General features: G+C 34.7%; 4 protein-coding genes across 4 annotated transcripts; 1 reads left to right on the plus strand and 3 right to left on the minus strand.

The window, feature by feature from the left end:
* Positions 1-363: 363 nt before the first annotated feature.
* Positions 364-1471, minus strand: LOC8288025. Its single transcript, XM_002509929.4, has one exon. It carries the CDS (start codon positions 1136-1138, stop codon positions 521-523), a length of 618 nt encoding a protein of 205 aa, XP_002509975.1. The 5' UTR covers positions 1139-1471; the 3' UTR covers positions 364-520.
* A 2094-nt stretch (positions 1472-3565) lies between these two features.
* LOC8288026 (phosphatidylinositol 4-kinase gamma 2) lies at positions 3566-6861 on the minus strand. The gene is made up of 2 exons (XM_002509930.4): positions 4807-6861; positions 3566-4221 (listed from the first exon to the last, which is right to left on the minus strand). Exons 1-2 carry the CDS (start codon positions 6181-6183, stop codon positions 3844-3846), a joined length of 1755 nt encoding a protein of 584 aa, XP_002509976.2. The 5' UTR covers positions 6184-6861; the 3' UTR covers positions 3566-3843.
* An 8488-nt stretch (positions 6862-15349) lies between these two features.
* Positions 15350-17597, plus strand: LOC8288028 (GDSL esterase/lipase At5g08460). Its single transcript, XM_002509932.4, has 5 exons — positions 15350-15863; positions 16396-16523; positions 16607-16846; positions 17011-17266; positions 17371-17597. The coding sequence occupies exons 1-5, from the start codon at positions 15491-15493 to the stop codon at positions 17595-17597; spliced, it is 1224 nt and encodes a 407-aa protein (XP_002509978.1). The 5' UTR covers positions 15350-15490.
* Positions 17598-18076: 479 nt separating this feature from the next.
* LOC8288029 (calcineurin B-like protein 4) lies at positions 18077-20379 on the minus strand. Its single transcript, XM_002509933.4, has 8 exons — positions 19899-20379; positions 19690-19772; positions 19515-19574; positions 19320-19428; positions 19182-19234; positions 18670-18750; positions 18475-18587; positions 18077-18213 (listed from the first exon to the last, which is right to left on the minus strand). The coding sequence occupies exons 1-8, from the start codon at positions 19966-19968 to the stop codon at positions 18150-18152; spliced, it is 633 nt and encodes a 210-aa protein (XP_002509979.2). The 5' UTR covers positions 19969-20379; the 3' UTR covers positions 18077-18149.
* Between the last annotated feature and the right edge of the window lie 149 nt (positions 20380-20528).

Below are 20528 nucleotides of genomic sequence, written 5' to 3' on the forward strand. Positions count from 1 at the left end.
ATGAACAATTACCATATTTTGCGCTTCTTTACAGCGCATCACTCTCTCACACAAATTTATCCTGCACCCTTTACTTTCCATCATTGAACCAAAACTCTCAGCTTGGCTTTTTCTTTTAGGAGACTTAGTGGCTTGGCATTATTATCAATAATCCTAGTATCTAACCTTTACTTGCAGTATAATTAATCTCCATTGTAGCTTAAAAAAGAAAAGAAGACGTTGTTTATTTCTTTTACTCAAATCTCACCATTATTCAACTATTAACACTTCAAGAATCATTTTCCATCTGCCCAAATTTAGAAAATCTAAGCTTTAAAAAGAAAAAAAAAATTGTAATTATGTAAGTAAAATAAAAATCAAAACTTTCAAAATGTAGATCAAGAGTCTACACAGAATTCTACTGCAGAAAGTCAATTTTTACACTTTTCTTGAACAAATTTGATGTACTAATCAAACACCCGAAAAGGAGAAACTAAAGAAAAACTACAACTATAACTTCTAACAGAAGAAAGAAGAATTACTAGCAATGAAACCCTAACACAGATCCATCACTCACTGCAATAGCCACTCTGCATTCTGCTTTAGCTTCCACATGATGAGTAAAAATATGCAAGACCCGAACCCGACCCACCATCTGAATCCTGGACTCAATCTCCATAGTAGGTCCTACTCGGAATCCGTTACTACTACCTGGTACACCCGGAAACCCACTTCCGGTAAAAGCCGGACCCACATTCACAGCGGCATCAGGCGATGACGATAAAGGGAATGACTGGACTGCAAAAGTTGCTGCCATGTACTGGGTTCGACCCGATTCGATCTTACCGGCGGGTATGAACATGAACCCGACTTGAGAACCCGAATAAAGGAGCTGGAGAGTACTGTCATAGTGAGAGAAGGTAGCTCTGTTAGGGTTCTTGACAGACACGTACTGAGAGAAAGTGAAGTTGACGGTATTGTTAGAGACGGAAAATGATGGGAGTTGAACGGCGTTAACTGATATTTTAGGATCTTTAGGTTTAAAAACGGTGAAAAAGACTATAAGGATAATGATAATAACAAAGATTAAGAAGATTGTTGCTACTATACATGATGCTAGATTTGTACGGCCAGATGGCGGTCTATGTGGTTTGCTCATTTTTCTTTTTCCTTCACCTGTAAATTTTTCGGCCTCCTGATTTAAAGAAAAGAGAAAGAAAATCAAGAATCTAGAGAGAGAAAGAAATCAAGAATCTAGAGAGAGAGGGGTTAAGGATATGGAGATGGGAAATATAAGGTGAGGGATAAAGAGGAGAAAGTTATAAAGTTAAAAGGAGAGAGAGTGTGTGCGTAAGGTTTTTTGAGTGAGAAGTAAAAGTGTGAAAGGAAGACTTGTGTATTGTTTTTGTTTTCTTGTAGTTTTTACGTCTGTTTATTATGTAATAATGCAATGAGAAACACAAGAACCAAAATGTTTCATCAGAAGAACTAAATTCGAAGTGGTTTCTGTATCTTGTGTCATGACTCAGAAGAAGTTAAAAGGAGTTTTAAACGATTAAATATTTCTGCACTTCGATATTATTTTATTTGGAAGAGTTATGAAATTGGTTTTTCTTCGGAGCAGCCGAAAGATGAAGGCAAGAAGGGTCCACTTGAGAATACTTTGAAGATTAAGAGGCTTTGAAAGAGATCAATTGGGATAGGAAGCCTGGAAAATGAGTTATAGGAGGCAATCAACACAACAATAGAGAATATATGACTCGGATTCTTGATTAAAGAAGACAGTTCCCTTTTGGCAACCAAACCTTTCTTTTTCGCAATTACAAATAGTATGTTGGACAGCATCTTTTAAAGATCCAAACAACAAGAAACTTAAAAATAAATAAATAAATAAAATGCCCATTATTATACCCTTAGGAATTACTAGTTTGAAAGCTTGAGAAATTAAGGTTGGACATACATGATTTGATTATGGTCATAAAAGTTGGGACTCAGACTGAATGGTATAATCTTGAAGTAAAAAAAATCTCACCTTGTCCTTTTCACTCTCTCTCTCTCTTTCCCCTTTTTCTTTCTTTTTTTTACTATTTCTTTACATTTAGTCAAAAGAAATGGTGAAAGGTGGACCTTACATAGATTCCTTTTTCAATTTCTCATTTGGTGCTATTGTCAACAGTCCAAAATATTGTTATCACTTTTCTTTATTTTGGTCTATTTCTAGGAAAAAATGGCGGGAAACTGAAGTAGGGAAAGAAATCACTATCATTCTGCAGGTACACTTAATAATACCATGCTGCGAAAGGGACATGAATTGATTGGCAATTGATGCTGCTGTTGCATTCATATAGATAGCCAAACTGCTGGTGCTGGTTGTGGTACTGGTGATGGTGGCTAAGCCAGTCTACCAGTGGTTACTGCCTGCAAATCTTTTAATACCACTAGTTCTGGTCTTTCTAGTAGTGGAATTAATCATACATGTACTTTTCTTTTTCTTCCAAATACATGTACTTGTATTCACAAATGAACAATGAAATATATCTATATATATTAGAAAGCTAAATAATTAACCTAATAACAGAAGTTTTCATTATTGGGTCTTGTTATTATAAACTTGTCTTTGAAACATAAGCCAAATTGATCTTAGCATGTCAGTATTACCCTGCTTTTCTTCATGCAATTAAACCTGTATTTGAAAAACTGAAAAGGGATTAAAGTATTTCTGATTTTTGATTACCTGCATGGCTATAATTTTCTTTTGTCCTTATGTTAGCTATAAACAAGCCCCATGATCTTCCTTTTATGGACTAATGATGTGAAGTAGGCCCTAGGTTAAGGAAGCCATAGAGGAAATTCAGTGAGACTGGATATAAAGCAGTTAAGCCTCTGCTAGTATATATAGTAAGATTGAGATTGGATATATATATAGGCATATAAGATTCAGACTTGTATAGTGTAGGCTTGTGGGTCAATTTACCTGTCAATGGTCTTGTGGCCTAATGATATAAATCAGTGCCACTACAAAAGAGAGGTGGTTGTTTGAGACAAGCAATTGCTAAAGTATAGACGAAGTAAGGTCGTTTCAATTTACCTTCATTAGAATTACTTCTGTTGATAATTATGAACTATCCTCAATTAGAAATGATCATGATTAATCTTTACAGTAGCCTGCCTGCTACAGAAGGCAGGGTAGATCAGCAGTGATATTTACTTCCCAGTTGTGGTCTTATTCCAAAAAAATAGTCATGATTTCAGTGACACTGTCCGAGAAAATTCAGCATATTCAGAAAGATCATACAAAAGAAAGCGGTTCTGAAATGCATGAGAAAACCACATAAATACTGGTATAATTAAGTACAATAAGGATATAGTACGCTCCCCCATTCTTCTTCCTTTATTTCTTGCATTAGAAAAGGCATCAGAAAATAGTACAATTTTAAGTGGCATTGGACTCTAAACTGCCTGGGTGGGCTATGACTTTCTATCATCTCCCTCAGATAGAAGTTAGCACTGGCTTATCATTTATAGGCCCAAAGATTAAATTTACAATACACGTATGTACACAAGACTTGGATATTCCTGCAGTCTCTATATTCTAACCATAACATATATTATTCATGGTTTTAAACTTCTGTACAGCACTCAATACAACCCCAAGTATCGGTCGACAGAAGTGAAAGTAAACAGAAAAAGGAAAACTTCAGGCTCATGCATAAGAAGATAAGCCATCCACATCTGATACATCATTTCAGTCCATCTAAAAATGGACTGCTAATTCAATTAATACATACATATATATACCTATATGCCATATGAAAATTACTTTATGAGCCCGTCAAGTCACAGAATCCATGACCTGAGGCAACTTTACTTTACGAGTTTGTCGAGCCGGGAATCCATGATCTTGGAGACAGTTTCAAGAAACAGAGTTTCACCCATGCCAGGGAGTAGGGAATCCTCAGCTTCACGAACAATCTCCTCAATCTCAGATTCTTTACTCAGGTTTTCTCTGCACATGATACTTCCAATGGCAAATGGAGTGAGGCCTCTTTTTACTCCTTTCTTCAGAAGCATGGTGGAGATGCGAAGGGTGCGGGCAGACACAAGAGGAAAGTTCCACCCATGAGATTTCAGAAGTGAGATATCAAGCTCAGCATCCAGTGAATTTATGTAGTCAACGACCTCAGCTGAATAAGGCTGGTGAGCTTGCGGCCAGTAGAGCCAATCGAATGTGCAATCTTCAAACTGCAAAAGTGGGGGAAATGTCAACAAGTTAAAGACCTTAACATACTAAACTTAAGAAGATATACATATAAATAGTGATCTAAGAGTCATGAAAATTGCTCATATAGGTGCAATAACAAAGTAACTGCATCTTAATGCACCAGAAACAATCATCTCCAAATATAATGACTTCTTTCCCCACACTTCTGCAGCCCACTCTTGGAACATAGATCAGACATGGAACATGAAAAACATCCCAGTTCACAAGAAGAATTCAGAAATATCAAAACAGGTGGAGCATGCTAATGTCCAATAAAATCCCACTAATCTTGTCAACCATATAGATAAACACAAGGATAGATAAGTTCTAATACTGGGAGTTCACGTGGATATCAGGTTGTAATTATCAATTGATCAACATCATGACATCCAATCCAGTAATTTCTCCTTCTACATGCGAAAAGTGGATCTTATTTTTTTTGCATTATAACCTCAAATGAATTACGAAGAAAGCTCATAGATAAAAAAAAAAAAAAAAAACATAATTGCAGAGAATTATAATGGTCAAACTAATTTAAGTACTGACATGATATAAGAACTACTTACTTTTTCAGGCAAACAATAGCCATGATCAATTGGAATGAGCACTGTCTGACCATCTTTCCCTTTGCTAATCAATATATTCCCAGCATGCCTATCTGCATTAGCCATTCTTATATCTAACACGCTGATCTTATGCACCTCTTCCACAGAAAAAGCCCCTGGACCTACTTCATCGCAACTTCCCTCATTTTTCATAAACATCTGTAAAGATCCAATCTTGGCATTTTTCAGTGCATATTCATAACCTTTTGGATAGTTAAATCCTTCATGCAAGCACTGAACAATTAAAGTAGGGGGTACGCCACTAAAACCCATAACTTCGCCAGTTAATGCCCTTGGACCATTCCTTGGATGATCCAATATGTAAGCTGCTACTTCTCTCACTGCTCCTTCCCCTACCCTTGTGCCCCTTTTCAGCCCTTCACCATCACAGGAGACAGGTAGTCCTTGGGGGTTATTCACAGCCATTGGTTCCTCATCAATGGGCTTAAATACGGAAACAATTTCTTGGCCTAAAGGATCCTGCATGAAATAAGTTCCTCCTGTCCCTTCAGATGATCTAATAGGCGGCTTACCTCTTTCCAACCCATCAAATGTAGAGTTAACCATGTCCCAAAAAACTGAATTCAATCTGATCTTAGGATTAATAATGACTGGTTTCAACCAGAAGTCTCTACCAGATTGCTTCTTAAGAACCTGAAGCTCTTCAGATTGATTCTTTCCTCCTTCTACTGCACTCTCTCTTCTGTCACTAGAATCCGCTGCCACAATAGAAATCTCAAAATCTTTCTCCAAAGGCTTAGCCCTAACATGTGCAGACTTTTGGACCAACAAATGTATGGCAGCATCATTATTGCTACATATGTCACCAATAACCCTCTGATCGTCAAGCTTTTCACCATTGTAAAAAATCTCTTGCTCAACAACATCAACAAAACCTTTTCCTTCTTTAAATATCCTTTGCTTCACATACCCAACATTCCTATATCTATCCACATGGAACTCAAATTCCCTTCCACATGTAGTCCTTACAGTGATAAGCAAGAGATCAGATAGTTTAAGAACCAAATGCAAAATTTTGCCATTAGTGACACCATAATCCTGAACAAGTGAATCATTCCTAGCCAGCTCTCTGCCTCCAAAGACTAGCTTTTGTTTTTTAACTACAAACCCTTTACACGTCTGAATTCTTAGCTTCACTGATGCTATAGAATCCGACTCTAGGACCCGCATAGGAATGAGTGAACCAGCAACACTAAGATATATTAGAATTGATGAATCTTCAGGGACGGTAGTTCCCTGCTGGCTATTGTTGCAGTAACCATGAAAAGATTTTGATTCTTTACGAATCGGGCTCAAGGCAACATCAACAACAGACATTTTTTTTTTCCCTCTTTCTCTATCTATTCAGAAATATACTCTAAGAAAGAAACAGAGTAAATCCAGAAGCCAAAACTTGAAAAGGAAACCAAAAAAAAAAAAAGTCCCCTTTCAGCTTCCAAAATTTCCAGCAAGAAACAAAAAAAATGGGGATTCTTAGCGAATTGAAAAGAAGAACAAAAAAAGACCCAGAAAAGGGAATGAATTGAAAATAAAACCAGAAAGAAAGAAATGTGACTCTCAAAGAATCGAGAAGAACAGAATAAACCCAGAAGCTGAATCAAGAAAAGAAAACCGGAGTTACTCTTTTCAGCTTCTGGGTTTATGAGATTGGGTCATTATAAGACAACACTTCTTAAAGTTTGAGTTTTGAATGCAAAAAAATCAAAAAGATAAACGAAGCAAAGACGATCCTAGGAGATAGAGAGAGAGTGGATTCTTACCTAGAGGAAAGAATCAAAGGTAAATGTGCGAAAGATAGGAGCTTAAAAAACAAAAACAATGAAACTTTGGCGATCAGTTACCTGAGCCGATCAATTGCCAGTTTAGCCTAGATTTGGGTCTTTGGTTTTCAGGGAAAAGCAATAATTTCGCCGAGTTTAACTCAACGGATGACCTTAATTTTTTGTCCGATGACCGATATTAGAGAGAGAGAGAGAGAGAGAGAGAGAGATAAAAAGATTGTAGCCGTTGGCTTTATAGAAATGTTTGAACTTTGACTCAACGTCTATTAACGGAGCTATATCATTTGTTTGAACTTTTTTCTCTAACTGTATATTTCAAAAATTAAATTTTAATTATTTAATCTATTAATTTGTTTTACTTAGTTATATAAAAAATAATTCTTTTTGTATAATTTTAACTTATTGTTTATTATGTTTAAGTCTTTAATAACATGACTCAATAAAATACATTTATATGTATATATTTAAAAGTTATTACAATTTAATGTTTGTTGAGTCAAATTAAAAATAAAAGATATTGCTAGAAATAAAATAAAATTTAAGTATTTAAAATTTAAAATTTAAAATATTAAAATATTAAAAATAGTAAATGAATGAAGTTGAGATTTCAAGATATATGGATTACACTAATTTTTAAGATACTTTAATAAAGTGTCTGTACTTTGAAAGCTCATGAAAAATATTGGTTTTATTGACATATTTTTTAAATTATTTTAATATACTATAAATGTATTTGACTATATAAGTTTATAAAAGTTAATTTTATTTTTATTTTTATAATTTATAAAAATAAATGTATATTATATTAATCAATTAAATATATATTATTTTTATTTTTTATAATCTTTTATTTATTTTTAAAATTTAATGAGTGATATTTTATAACTATAAATATAATTTTAATTTATATTACATTAATTTATTGATAATCTAATTAATAAAATGATGTATATAATTATTTATTTATTTAAAATAATAATAATTAATTGTCTAAAAATTAAAGAATATACTTATAATAGTACCTTGGTAATAACACATCATTAGATTCTTAATTCTTGATTTAATAGACATGCATATAGGCTAAAATTAATATCTTTTCTTAAATCCTTATCTTTTTATAGTAGAAGGGAAGGAAAAATGGTTATAGTGTTATTGGCAAAAAATTCCTTTGTTTGTTGTGATTATTATGTGAAATCAAATGTAAAATAACTAATTTTTATAGCTATTTATATGTATTTTAATTAATTCTTGTGAGGTGATTAATAATTTTTTTTTAAAAAATAAAAATCGTGGGAGTAACCAAAAACACTAAATAATTACATTACGCGATAAGCAACACTGCTCAAATCATGACTAAGGCATTGCAAAATAAACTCTGGAGGTATAACACCCGGAATTTTTATATATTTAATAATGAGTTTTTATTTAAGTTAATTTTACCTTCATTATTATTGGGTTTAATTTGAAATGATTTAATGAAAAATTTAATATTAATCAAATAAATGAGTTATTTTCTATACCCAATTAGTTTGAAATTTTAAGAAATTATTCAAGTAAATTATTTGATAAATGATTATATTTTGGCTATTCAAATTTTCCCAAATGCATATTTATATAAGTAAAATTATATATTGGAAAATTTTGGAAGAAATTATAAAGGATGTTTTTATAAAAGAATTTTGGGAAAATTGGTATTATAATTGATTAGTAGTATTAAATTTTAAGTTGGAAATTGATTATTTAATTTAATTGTGTGTAGGATTTAATTGGAGGATTATTTTGGAATAAGGATTAAAAGTATAATTTTATTTTTATGGGGTTTTAATGGAAATTTGTGAGCTTGGTATTTTTGTAAATAAATATGCCGGTCAGGGGTATTTTTGTAATTATGTATTTTCAATAATTCGGATTTGGTCCAAATTAATTAGTTAAGGGCTTAATTGAAAAGCTAAAGGAAAGTTTGGGGGTCAAATTGGAATTTTAATGGATGAAATTGTAAGTAATTAAGAAAGTTGAGGGACCAAATTGTAATAAGAAAAAGTTCAGGGGTCAAATGTCGATATTGAAAGGAATGGAAATCGGGGAGAGAGAAAAGAAAGAAGGAAGAAGAAGAAAGGGAGGAGAGAGAGAGGCGTCCCCGTGGATCTGACGGAGGCTGGCCGGAAGGAGCGCACGTCAAGCGAGCCCGATGGTGGCGGTGGAGGCACGGTGGCGGAATCGCGGCGGTGGCGGCCGCCGTTCGCTTCGATGGCCTTCCCTCGGTGGCGATCGGCTCGAGAGCTTCCTTTTAGCGTACGGCTTTGGTGGTCGGAATCGGAGATTCTCGGTGGAGAGAGAAAATGGTGGCGGCCGTTTTTGGGCTCTTCCGACGAGCTCCGGCGGTGGATGGATGATCGGAGGATGTATCCCGACTCTCCTCATCTCAAGCTTCGCGATGGCACCAGCTTCGTGGCGATCGGGCTTCGTTTCGCGAATCGACGGTCGAGATCGTCCGCAAATCTCTCCCGGATGATCGGGTGTCGGATCGGAAAAATCGAAAGCGGGGATCGCCACGCGTCATGAGTCCGATGGTGTGTTCGGATCGTCGATCGGACTCGGTGGTCGGAAGTAGTCGGACCGAGCGATCGGCGCCTCGGTAATTATCTTTAGCCCGTTAATTTTAGAAATTCTTGGTTTAATTGTGTCTATTGGATGGTATTGAGTATTTGATGATTTTGTGAGTCAAAAATATTTGTCTATCAGTTTGCCTGCCTCGTGTTTTGTCTTTGTGTGAGGTCGGAAATAGTGAAGTTTGGGGACCCGACTCCCGCTTTTTTAAATTGTTGGATATTTGGAGTGTTTTTCCGGCAGTCCTGGACCCGTTTTTACGGGGGGTAATGTTCGTGTTGTAGGGAGGTTCTCACGAGTTTCGTGAGAATTCTCCAGTCGAGATTCAGGAGTCTAGACCTAGGATTAAAGATCGATTGTTTCAACATTTTGATAAATTTTTTTCCGTGATTAGATCTGTTTGTTTGGCTCGCTCCAACCGAGGCACCGGAGCAGAGCTAGGAGGTCGCCTAATTCTGTGAGTTAAAGTCATTTAATCTTTGCGCTATTGCTAGTCTGATTTTAATATGCTATTTAGAATTTGTGCTTAATATGATTATTAGTATCGCAAAATAAATGATTTCACTTGATTATTAATATTTGAAATAATATAAATATTATTATTAGTATGTTATAATAAGATAAACGTTATTATTTTCCCCTCACAAATTGCACGTTATTTTACCTTAAATCTTTAATCTTCATTTCGATATGTGTTGGTTGAGTTCATCAGATAATGATATTTATTATATGTGATGATTGCGAATTGGGAAATGTGGCTTGTAGAACATGTCGCACCGGTAATGATTATGGACATAAGGTTATTATGGATTTGTTTGCCCCGATCGAGCATTGCTCTGGCCGAGTTCGATTGATTCACGGAGTTAAGGTCCCCGATCGAGCGATGCTCTCGGCCGGCTTATTTGGAATTCAAGTGTTCATGCTGGAGGTAAGGACCCTGATCGAGCTTGCTCTCTGGGCGCTAGTCTTATTGGATTAAGAGAGCCAAAATGGCTGTTAGATTTTGGGGTTTAGGGTTCTACCGAGCCACTCGTCCCGTAAAAGTAAAAATATATTTTTATTATTCATTTATTTATTTATTATGGTATGATTATAATATGGATTGTATTTACGTGCATGATTGATATTTTGATTCGAATGATTAATATTTTTATATGAAGGAAATAGTAGGGTATAATTATAGTATGGTTTGATATACTGATTTGAATAATCTATGTTTTCTGAGAAGAAGCAATAGTCCCTAGATTATTTGATTTTAACTCACTCGACACCGATACCCCATTTTTACCGCTTTTCGGATTCGTGATCATAGTTCTCCCGCGACTCTTATTCAAGAACTCCTTCATCATCGGGTGATGTATTTGATTTGGTATATAAATTGGTAAATCTTAGATTTTCCGCAGTAGTAATAGTAGATGTATCAGTTGTAAATTTTCTGAGTTTCAGATCTCGCCTAGTTTTTCTGGCAGACCGAAGTATTTATGTAAAATGTAGCATTTAAGATAAAGCGTGGCTTTAATAATATTATTTTGAGATGAGATTTGTTTAAGTCAGTGAGTGTCAGGCTTACTACGGGTTTCGGTGGCCTTATGCCTACCCATTCCCTAGTGCCGGTAACGGGTCCACGGGTGGGGTCGTGACAGAAGGTTCCTGAAAACAATGACAGCCTAAGGGAAAATTATCAGCCATTGTTGCAAGTTTGTCCACTGCAAAATTTCCCTCTATGACCACTCAACCTCTTTTCAATAATCGCTTAATATTCTCTACCAGACTCCCATTTGGACCATTAACCAACTCCATATCATTCACCATCGTCACAACACTTGCATTATCAATCTCAACCACTAATTGTTTAATATCAAGCTCCCAAGCCAGCAATAAGCCTTGGTAAAGACCCCATAGCTCAGCATTCGTTATTGACACATTCCAATGTTCATGAAAAATCCATCCGCCCATCGTCCATAATGATCACGAATAATTCCTCCTGCTTTTGCCATTGCAGTTCCGGAATTGAAAGACCCATCCGTATTTAGCATACTCCAATTAACAGGAGGCAATTCCTAGCCAATAACACCTATCTTGCCTTCGTTGGGTTGGATGACCAAAGCAAAAGGCATCTTTAGCATTACAAATCTCCGCTACCCTCCTCTGCTTAATATCCCGAACAAGAGAGCCTCGAAAATCAGCACTCTCTCCAAACAAACTATTGTTCTTGACATCATTTGTTTAAATCCCAACTCCACCATGAGTTTCAGATTTCAATTAACAAGGCTCATTCTTCGATTTTAAGCATTAAAACCCCAAATGACCAATGATAATTTGATATTAAAGTAATAATGCATATCAATAGTATATAATAAAGCAGGACAACGATGAACATTGCATTGAATTGGAATCAGAGGGCGATTTCGTCCTTTCACAATGTATTTCACGCGTGCCTAGCGAAAGGAGCTCCTCGCCAAACCCTAAGCAAAATGACGCCGTACCACTCTTACATACAACGATGCCGTTCTAGTGATGTGGGGAAATAAAAAAGAAAAAAAAAACACTAAAACGGTAATGCATTTACCATATATATGTAAAATGGGTCTATTTGATGTAAATAAATTTGTAATTTCATCAGCCCTCTCTCAAGACTCATCACATGCCTTGCACAACAACCAACCAAAGATGCATACACGTGTAAACAAGTTGGCCAAACAACAAATTACACTAAAAATCTTAGTAATATATTGACAACAGGTAAAACGGTTCGTTTGAAAAGATTATTTGTAATTTTGTTACAGCCTTCTCTCGACTCTAAACATGTTCGCCATTTAGAGAGCCAGCTCAACATTCTTTGTGATCCTATACAATATTTAATTGATAGCTCTATATAATATTATAAAATTATTTCTCTTGTCTTTTAAAATGTAAAATTATTAATTAAATCTTTATATCCAAATTTTTTCTTTAATTACTAGTATATCTAAATTATTTATTTATAATTTAATATTTAACCGGCGACATCGCACGAGTAATTTAACTAATTATTTAATAAAATTAAATTGAAAATAGTAACTATCATTTGTATTTTATCTATACTTAATCATATTACAATAATAGAATAATAATATTTTATTGCAAATTGAGAAAAAAATCGTTATCAACCAATATTTGATTAGTACTGAAACAGTATAAAATTGGAATTTAATATGTGTGTAACATTTTCATATGAGAAATTGAATTTCATTTGAAACATAAGCTGATCCAACAAAATGGGGTAAGAAGTAAAAGATTTCAAGAAAAAAGAAAATTCAACATAAAACACCTTTAGATTCTACAAATAAGTTGGTCAAAAAATTTAGCAAACTAATAGTACCATACATTGTTATGTACCAATTATAAAAGGTTCAGAAGTCTATTTTAGTCATTCAAAAGGCGGAATATATCCGTTGAACATAAGAGTAACAGAAACATGCCACATGCTATCTAAACTATTTTCTTCTTATTATTATTATTATAGTAAAGAAAAAAGCCTGTCGGGCTTTCCAGCGACGAACGTACTCATGTGGTGACGTTAACGGATGCCTTAGCTAACGGCCGTTGGTCAACTGACTCGTTGGCAGTGTGTTACTATTGGCTATTCCCACGCTCTATCAATCATTTTCATTTTACAAATTTGTTTCTTTCCTTTTTTAAATTATATTTCCGGACAAATGAAAATTTCCTTGCAGTCGACCATTTCGCCCCTCTTAAGAGACCTCTTGTAAAAGCTCCAAGAGAGAAAAATAAAAATAAATAAAAAATTAAATTAATTTGTGAATTACAATTAGACAACAAGATTAGATGTAAAAACAATTAAAATAGCCAGCACCCACTGAGGTAGACTCGTTTTTTTATTGGCTTTTATGCTCCTTTGGAAACTTAATCGGTTCCTAATTGCCATTTCCTAGCTAGTTCATAGCCGTCCCAATCGATAAGGGTCTCAAATCCTTGTTACAAATCTGTAGAAGTACTCAGCTTTCTTGTCTTTCACGTGCTACTTTTTTTTTTTTTTTTTTCCATTTATCGAATTTTTTAAAGACAGGAAAAAGGGAGTTAGTAAGGGAGAAAACAAAATAATTAATTAGAATAAATATACTTTGCTTAATACATTAATCTCATATATGAATTGAGTAAATGAAAAATTATGAAGGCCCAAATGAATGAATCATACATTGAGAGAAATGAAGATTAAAATATGATAAGACTTGAAAGGAGTGGGTTGTGTGTTATTTATATATTAATTAAATTAGTTAATGATGCCTTTTACATGGTTATTAAAGTTGCTAACTTGCAAGGAAGGTTCTCAAAAAAGAAATGGTGAGTACATACAGTGAATGGGAGTTTCAATGTATTGAGATTGGCTTTAAGTTTGCAGAAGGAGAGAAAAGAAAAAGGATGAGGGAGGCATGGGCATATGTTTAGATGTCCAAAAAACATAGGAAACTGTATTAATGATTCATCATGGACAGAAAAACAATAAAATAAAAAAAGGATTTGGATTCGTGGGCCTTAATGGGTCTCTGTTATTGTTCCCCTTTTCACCTTTAGTGGTTGAATTATTTGGGAGTGTAGATGGTCGCTAATTATTTTCGAAAGATATAACACAATAAAGTGTTTTATGGGACCTAAAGCAGCTATATGATTCCTCTCCATGTGCCCATTGTCCCACCTCTCACAATGTTAAATTTGATTTATTTCGCAAAGTATTTTTGTTTAGCCTAAACTATCAAATTGATTTCTCAATTTTTTTTTATAAATATATTCTTAAAATTTGCTAAAATAAATATGAATATTGATTTTTTAAAAATATTTCTAGCAAAAAAAAGAAGAAATACAATAAAATAAAATCAATGACGTGGCAATCATCGGAAGAAAATAAATGATCGGTGAAGAAGAAAATTGTTGCATTTTGTGATCCATTGGGTATCAATTCTAATAACATTGGGTTTGGTATAGTAATAAAAGGAAAAGTGTCGACAATCTGATTTTTCTCAATCAAAAAACAAGTGAAAACATGGACTATCTTGTAATTGCAATAAGCCCATTAGGCACCAAAGCCATATATTTCCTTCATGATTAACAATTTGCTACGATTTTCTACAACCCTTGCGCATCTCCAATCCCCAGCTTTTCACTGAGAACTATTCAAAGTCAAAAATAACTTCTTTTGGAACTATAGAATTTATATAGAAGAAGAAGAAGAAGAAGAAGACAGCTCAAAACAAATGAAAAAAAATACATAATCTTTTCTATTTCAAAATAATGAGGTTTAATATCAAATTAAGTTCCGTCGTTTTGATGATTCGTTTTCTTTTTTCTTTTAAATGTCTTACGTGCTATGTTAGCAAAATTACTCTATTATTTATTTGAAAAGGAAAAAAAAAAAAAACAACTGAATGTAATTTTGTAAAACTTCAAAGAATTAACTAAAATCTTTACAAAAGTTGAAATGTCAATATTTAATAAATAATTACAACTTTTCATTTGAAAGTGTACATTTGCGAAATTGATCAAACACAGTTTAATTCCTAAAAAAGAACCCAAGAAAGGCTGAGTGGGGAGTGGGTGCGGCTGTGGCATGATTGTATCGTATGGGTGTCAAAACTGGAGCAAGGACGACAGGGAACAAGTTACACTGCCACAAGCTGTGGGGGCATTACTTACCTATATCCCTACCTACCCCACCACTTCCCGTTCCCTTTTCCAAAATTCCATTTTATATTTGAATTAAATATTTTATCTTTTGTTATATAGTTTATGCATTGTATTATCACACTTCCATTCGGATTATAATAATATCACATTTTTATTTTTGTCCTACTGTATTTAACATCATATATTAACAACCAGATTGTTTACTAATACAATATTAAAACTCACCGCCAAACACAGGAAGAGTTTATATTATATTGCACACGTGTCAGACAGATTCTTATACAGTTATTAAGGTCGGTGAAGTAGTTGCCCACGTGTCCTTTCCCCATCCTTTTTTGTTTTTTCTTTTCCTTTTCCAAATTTTATAACAAACCAAACGGAGCTATAAGATCCGGCCCATATGCCTTGCTTACTCCAAGCTTGAAGTGTTTTAAAAACTCGTTAACTGTTTGATGTCACCTGTGAGGCTGTTTTAGACTTTTCACTTGCTCAAAACCTATGCTGTTCAGTATTACCCGCCAATTTCTCTTTCTCTCTATTTGCAAGAAACAACAATGCTTACCAGTTTTCGTATTCTTCTTCTCTATATTCTAGTCTTTTCAACGATCTTTATACAATCAAGAAGTCTTGCTATCCCTCAAGAATTAAGCAATTTCTCCCAAAACCTAATCCCTTTTAATAATATTCCAACACCAACACCATCACCATCACCTTCTTATTCAATCTTTCTTGCACCATCAAATCACAACTCGACGGGTTCTCTAGTGCCTGCTTTTTTTATCATCGGTGATTCCTCGGTTGATTGCGGCACCAACAATTATCTTGGAACCTTTGCTCGTGCGGACCGCCGTCCTTATGGTAGAGATTTTGATACTCACCAGCCTACTGGAAGGTTCTCCAATGGCAGAATTCCTGTTGATTATCTCGGTATTTTCTATTTTCTTGATTTTTTTCTTTCTGTTTGGTTTCTGAGAAAGATTGAATTCATGACCGAGGGAAATGAAATGTTGGGTGGTCTTGTTTTTTTATTGTTATCCTCCTTTTCACTTCTTTTTGGTTGTAGAAAAATGGAGAGCAAATAATGACCCTTAAAGATTGATGCTTTATTGTCTTTTCTTAAAGTTTTTCTATGTGGCTATTCTTTCTTCTCTTGATTTTATGACAATTTTCCTTATGGTGGATTGCCTCTGTTTGGTTGTCGAGGAAGTAAGGAAATTCCAAAGAAAATGAGATGTGAGAAACTATATTCTTTTAGGCTAATGTTCGAGATCTTTTTGTTAATTTTCTGCCAAAGTGCCTACCAGAATAATTTTCTGGCCAACCAGACAGATCATTCCGGCTTCTTGGTAAACTGAAAGAAATCTTGATAATTTGAAGTTCATACACCTTATTAAGTTTAATTAAAACTGGAAAGTTTGCTTCAGAACTTCTCCAATTAAGTTTATCTTACTTGAATCAGCATTGCGCCTTGGGCTTCCCTTAGTACCGAGTTATCTTGGTCAGGTGGGAACTGTTGAAGATATGATTCATGGAGTGAATTATGCATCTGCTGGTGCTGGAATCATTTTCTCAAGTGGGTCTGAATTGGTATGCGCTTCACTGCAACTGTCTTTTGCTAAAACAGAACTCGCTAAATTTGACATTCTGCAAATGGTGCAATTTCGATACAGGGTCAAAGAATCTCCTTCACCCAACAAATTCAGCAGTTTACAGATACCTTTCAATCATTCATTTTAAGCTTGGGTGAAGATGCTGCAACTGATCTCATCTCCAATTCCGTCTTTTATCTTTCAATAGGAATCAATGATTACATACATTACTATCTTCGTAATGAATCTAATGTACAAAATTTGTACCTCCCATGGAGTTTCAGCCAGTTCTTAGCGTCAGCAATGCGGCATGAGCTTAAGGTGATTGTTCACTATAATCTTCAAACCCACTCACTCAGTTCTGCTCGCGGGTACTTCTGATATGCTGCTTCCTGTTCAGCCATATCGACTTGAAAAGTTCTCTGCTTCTAGTTATTAATGTTATGCATCAGGAATTTCCTAATTGATATATTCTGATGGTGCAGAACTTGTACATTATGAGTGTCAGGAAAATTGTAGTTATGGGGTTGGCACCTATTGGTTGTGCTCCTCACTACTTGTGGAGGTACAGCAGCAAGAACGGAGAGTGTATCACACAGATAAATGACATGGTTATGGAGTTCAACTTTTTTATGAGATACATGATTGAGGAGCTTGGCCAGGAGCTTCCTGATGCCAAAATTATCTTCTGTGATATGTATGAAGGTTCCATGGACATAATCAAGAATCATGAACTTTATGGTAAACCATCTAGACTTCTTTCTTTCTTTCTTTTTGCCCTTTAGCCGCTGATCTATGAGAGCATCTGGCATCTTTTACCTTACACATTATGTTCTTATGATCAGGTTTTAATGTGACTACTGATGCTTGCTGTGGGATAGGCAAGTACAAGGGTTGGATCATGTGCATAGCTCCAGAAATGGCCTGCAGAAATGCTTCAACTCACATCTGGTGGGATCAGTACCATCCAACCGATGCAGTGAATGCTATTTTAGCAGACAATGTGTGGAATGGCCTGCACACGAAAATGTGCTATCCCATGAACTTGAAGGACATGGTGAGTCGGTCCTGAACCCAACTAATTGCTTGCAGAAGCTTCAAACACTGCTGAATTCTCCAATTTTTGCTCAATTCCATGTTTCATATTCTCTGCATATCTACTAGAATTGCATGTTATATTCACATGTACGTAAGACTGAGACTGTAAATTTGGGATAGTAGGTGTCGACACCTTTCAACAATAGGGAAAATATTATTTTGATGTAGAATAATAGCGTCAAAGCTGTTATTGCATAATTGTGGACATTCACAAAGAAATTCTCTTTCTTTCAAACCATTGCATGAACATGAATAAGAAGTATCTGTCTATGTGCTAGGATTGGGCTTTTGGTTAGGCAGGTTTATCGACAAAACTTCGTCTTAAACAGTATTAGAGTTTTATTAACAACTGTGGGATTTCAATTTCAAAACCTGTATCGGGACGATAGAATTACGTTTCAAATTTAAACTTCAATTGGAGGCAGATTAACTAAAACAGTGACACAAGTTTGCTATGGTTAATATTGTCTGTGTATATAAATATTAGATATTTGTGAGAACCCACCATACATATTTCATGTAGGAACTACATAGACACATCCTCAACTTCAGATCTCAGTACGAAGCTAGGAAATGCAGTTGTTATATCCCTGCAGGGAGAGAGAAATTCCATTAACTGATTATTATGGCTGGATTACAGCATTAACTAAAATAGAAAGAATACTGCTTTAATTATTGATTTAAGCTTATTAATCATTTATATTATAAACCAAGCAACTACTTTAGCTTGAGCTAGTTAACTTAAGTATAATGGATACAGAAGTTGTAGTACTACTATCTATACTATGAGATTGACATTCTAAGAGAAAACATATTAAAAAGTATCAGCAGAGAAAAAAAAAGGGGATTACTTCAAGTAAGGAATAGTCATATTCTTGAGCAAGGATGGATTGCGAGTTACGAATTCACTCCACTCTTCAAGATCAATTTTGCCATCTTCTTTTGTATCAGCATCCTCAAATGTCTATGATAATTAATACCAAGGTAATTAATTGCATAAAAGACATAAACTTATAATCCCAGTGTCCTAATTTTCAGTGAAATACCTTATCGATGATACTTTCGACAATGTCCTGTGAAAGAATCAATTCTGATTCTTCTAGAAGTGCCAAGATCAACTCCTTCACCTTTTTCACCACATAATATCGTACGCATTTAGATATCTAATCAAATGCTTTTAACTTTGACAGCAATCAGAATTACCCTTAATTTATAAGGGGAAGTATATCTTCAAATGAGGAAGTAGATCAAAGCACCTAAAATCATGCAAGTGGAGAATTGATCACGAGTATCATGCATGAATATGGCACCTGTATGTGCATGATTTACTTCTATTAGTCTTCTGTCATCAACATTAATACCCTTTGGCAAGATACATCTCTAACTTATTTTCTTACAAAACCGACCAAATTTGAATTTCTTGTACAGTGAATAGAGACAAGAAATGTTAAATTTTTGTTCCAAGAGTTGGATGCTGATTCCATTTTCACTTTTAGAGGAATCGGCTGGCACCCTTTCAAAAATACGATTGATCTTCAAATCCAATAAATTCAGTTACCTCTTCGCGTTCAATGAAGCCTGTTTGCCATATATCGTACAGCTGAAATGCAACTGCCACATTGGATAGCAAATTCTTTTACTATATAGACTTATGCTATAAGTACATGACTAAGTAATGCAATGATAAAATTCATACACGAAACTTTTTGGGCATGAGGTGCTTCTGGGTGGAATACAGACAAAGATCGAACAAATTCCTCGAATTCTATTACTCCATCTTGCTTGTAATCAAACAATTGGAATACCTTAAGAATTATGAAAAATTATTAGAACTTCATCAATGACATTATGCCTTTTGTTTTGTCCACTCAAATGCAAGTGAGAAGCTTACTCTGTCTGCTAAGAGATTCTGCTTCTTTCTGTTTCTAAATAAGCCGAGCTGAAACTCTTCCTGAAAACTCACAATTCTCAGAATGTAGCTTTCAGGAATCAGAAAGCTAAGAATCAAATGATCAAAGCTTATTTACCTTTTCTGTAAAGAAAGAATTAAATTGCTAAAAACTTACTTTGCTAATGAGTCTATCATCTGTTAAAGAACTACTTAATTTCTTGAATAGTTCATACAAAGCTTCAACTTGAGCTACATTGACTGCAAGAATATGAGACATACAGATAATAAAAAATAAAAAAACAAAACTAAATTCAAATTTGGTCAAGGAAGTGGAAGTTACGAAGGGAAACTCCAAGAGAAAAAGAAAGAATTAATGGAACTTACAACAGGTCTGGGAAGCAAGAAGAGATGGATCTCCAGGCTGAATTTGCTGCTTTGTGAAAAGGCATCCCATCCCAACAGGTTTCTTTGTTCAATAATGAAAAGATAATCGCAAGAGAGAAATCATATATTATTTGATGATTATATATGTGCCTCAAACATGGACGAATATGAGATGTGCAAGAATTGTTGACATTTATAGGAAGTAGAATCCAAGAGCTGTGGTCGTCAAGGCCTTTCCTCCAAAGAAGAATAAGAAGTGCTCTGATGCCACATTAGAAACAAAATTAAATTGAGAAGGTGGTAGGTAAAATTTTCAAGTGGATACTCTAATACTTCTTCACCACCACAAACGCAGGGAGTACCAATTGCGATTCGCCCTTTAATGCACAACATCCTGTCCTATCAAATCTTTATTGGTATATCTTTCAAAGTCCATATCAATCCGGATGTTCTGGTTTTAAAATGAAATTCGCAATCTAGTGGCTCGCAATGGTGTTTTCCATTTCCACAACAATTGAAATAAGAGAACAGGAAATATGTACACATATGCTATCAACGGTTATGGAGCCAAAAGTATGAAAGTCGGTCGAGTAGGGCAGCGACTTAACGTAATAAATCAGTATAACTTTC

This window comes from Ricinus communis, chromosome 5 (genome assembly GCF_019578655.1).
Source record: "Ricinus communis isolate WT05 ecotype wild-type chromosome 5, ASM1957865v1, whole genome shotgun sequence".
Lineage (NCBI taxonomy): Eukaryota > Viridiplantae > Streptophyta > Magnoliopsida > Malpighiales > Euphorbiaceae > Ricinus > Ricinus communis.

Coding starts and splice junctions, on each gene's coding strand:
- LOC8288025 (XM_002509929.4), bottom strand. CDS start 1,138: ATGAGCAAACCACATAGACCGCCATCTGGCCGTACAAATCTAGCATCA.
- LOC8288029 (XM_002509933.4), bottom strand. CDS start 19,968: ATGGGATGCCTTTTCACAAAGCAGCAAATTCAGCCTGGAGATCCATCT. Junction 19,575..19,689: donor ATGATAGACTCATTAGCAAA/GTAAGTTTTTAG, acceptor GTGAGTTTTCAG/GAAGAGTTTCAGCTCGGCTT. Junction 18,588..18,669: donor TCGAAAGTATCATCGATAAG/GTATTTCACTGA, acceptor TAATTATCATAG/ACATTTGAGGATGCTGATAC.
- LOC8288026 (XM_002509930.4), bottom strand. CDS start 6,183: ATGTCTGTTGTTGATGTTGCCTTGAGCCCGATTCGTAAAGAATCAAAA. Junction 4,222..4,806: donor GCTATTGTTTGCCTGAAAAA/GTAAGTAGTTCT, acceptor CCACTTTTGCAG/TTTGAAGATTGCACATTCGA.
- LOC8288028 (XM_002509932.4), top strand. CDS start 15,491: ATGCTTACCAGTTTTCGTATTCTTCTTCTCTATATTCTAGTCTTTTCA. Junction 16,524..16,606: donor TCTCAAGTGGGTCTGAATTG/GTATGCGCTTCA, acceptor ATTTCGATACAG/GGTCAAAGAATCTCCTTCAC. Junction 16,847..17,010: donor CAATGCGGCATGAGCTTAAG/GTGATTGTTCAC, acceptor CTGATGGTGCAG/AACTTGTACATTATGAGTGT.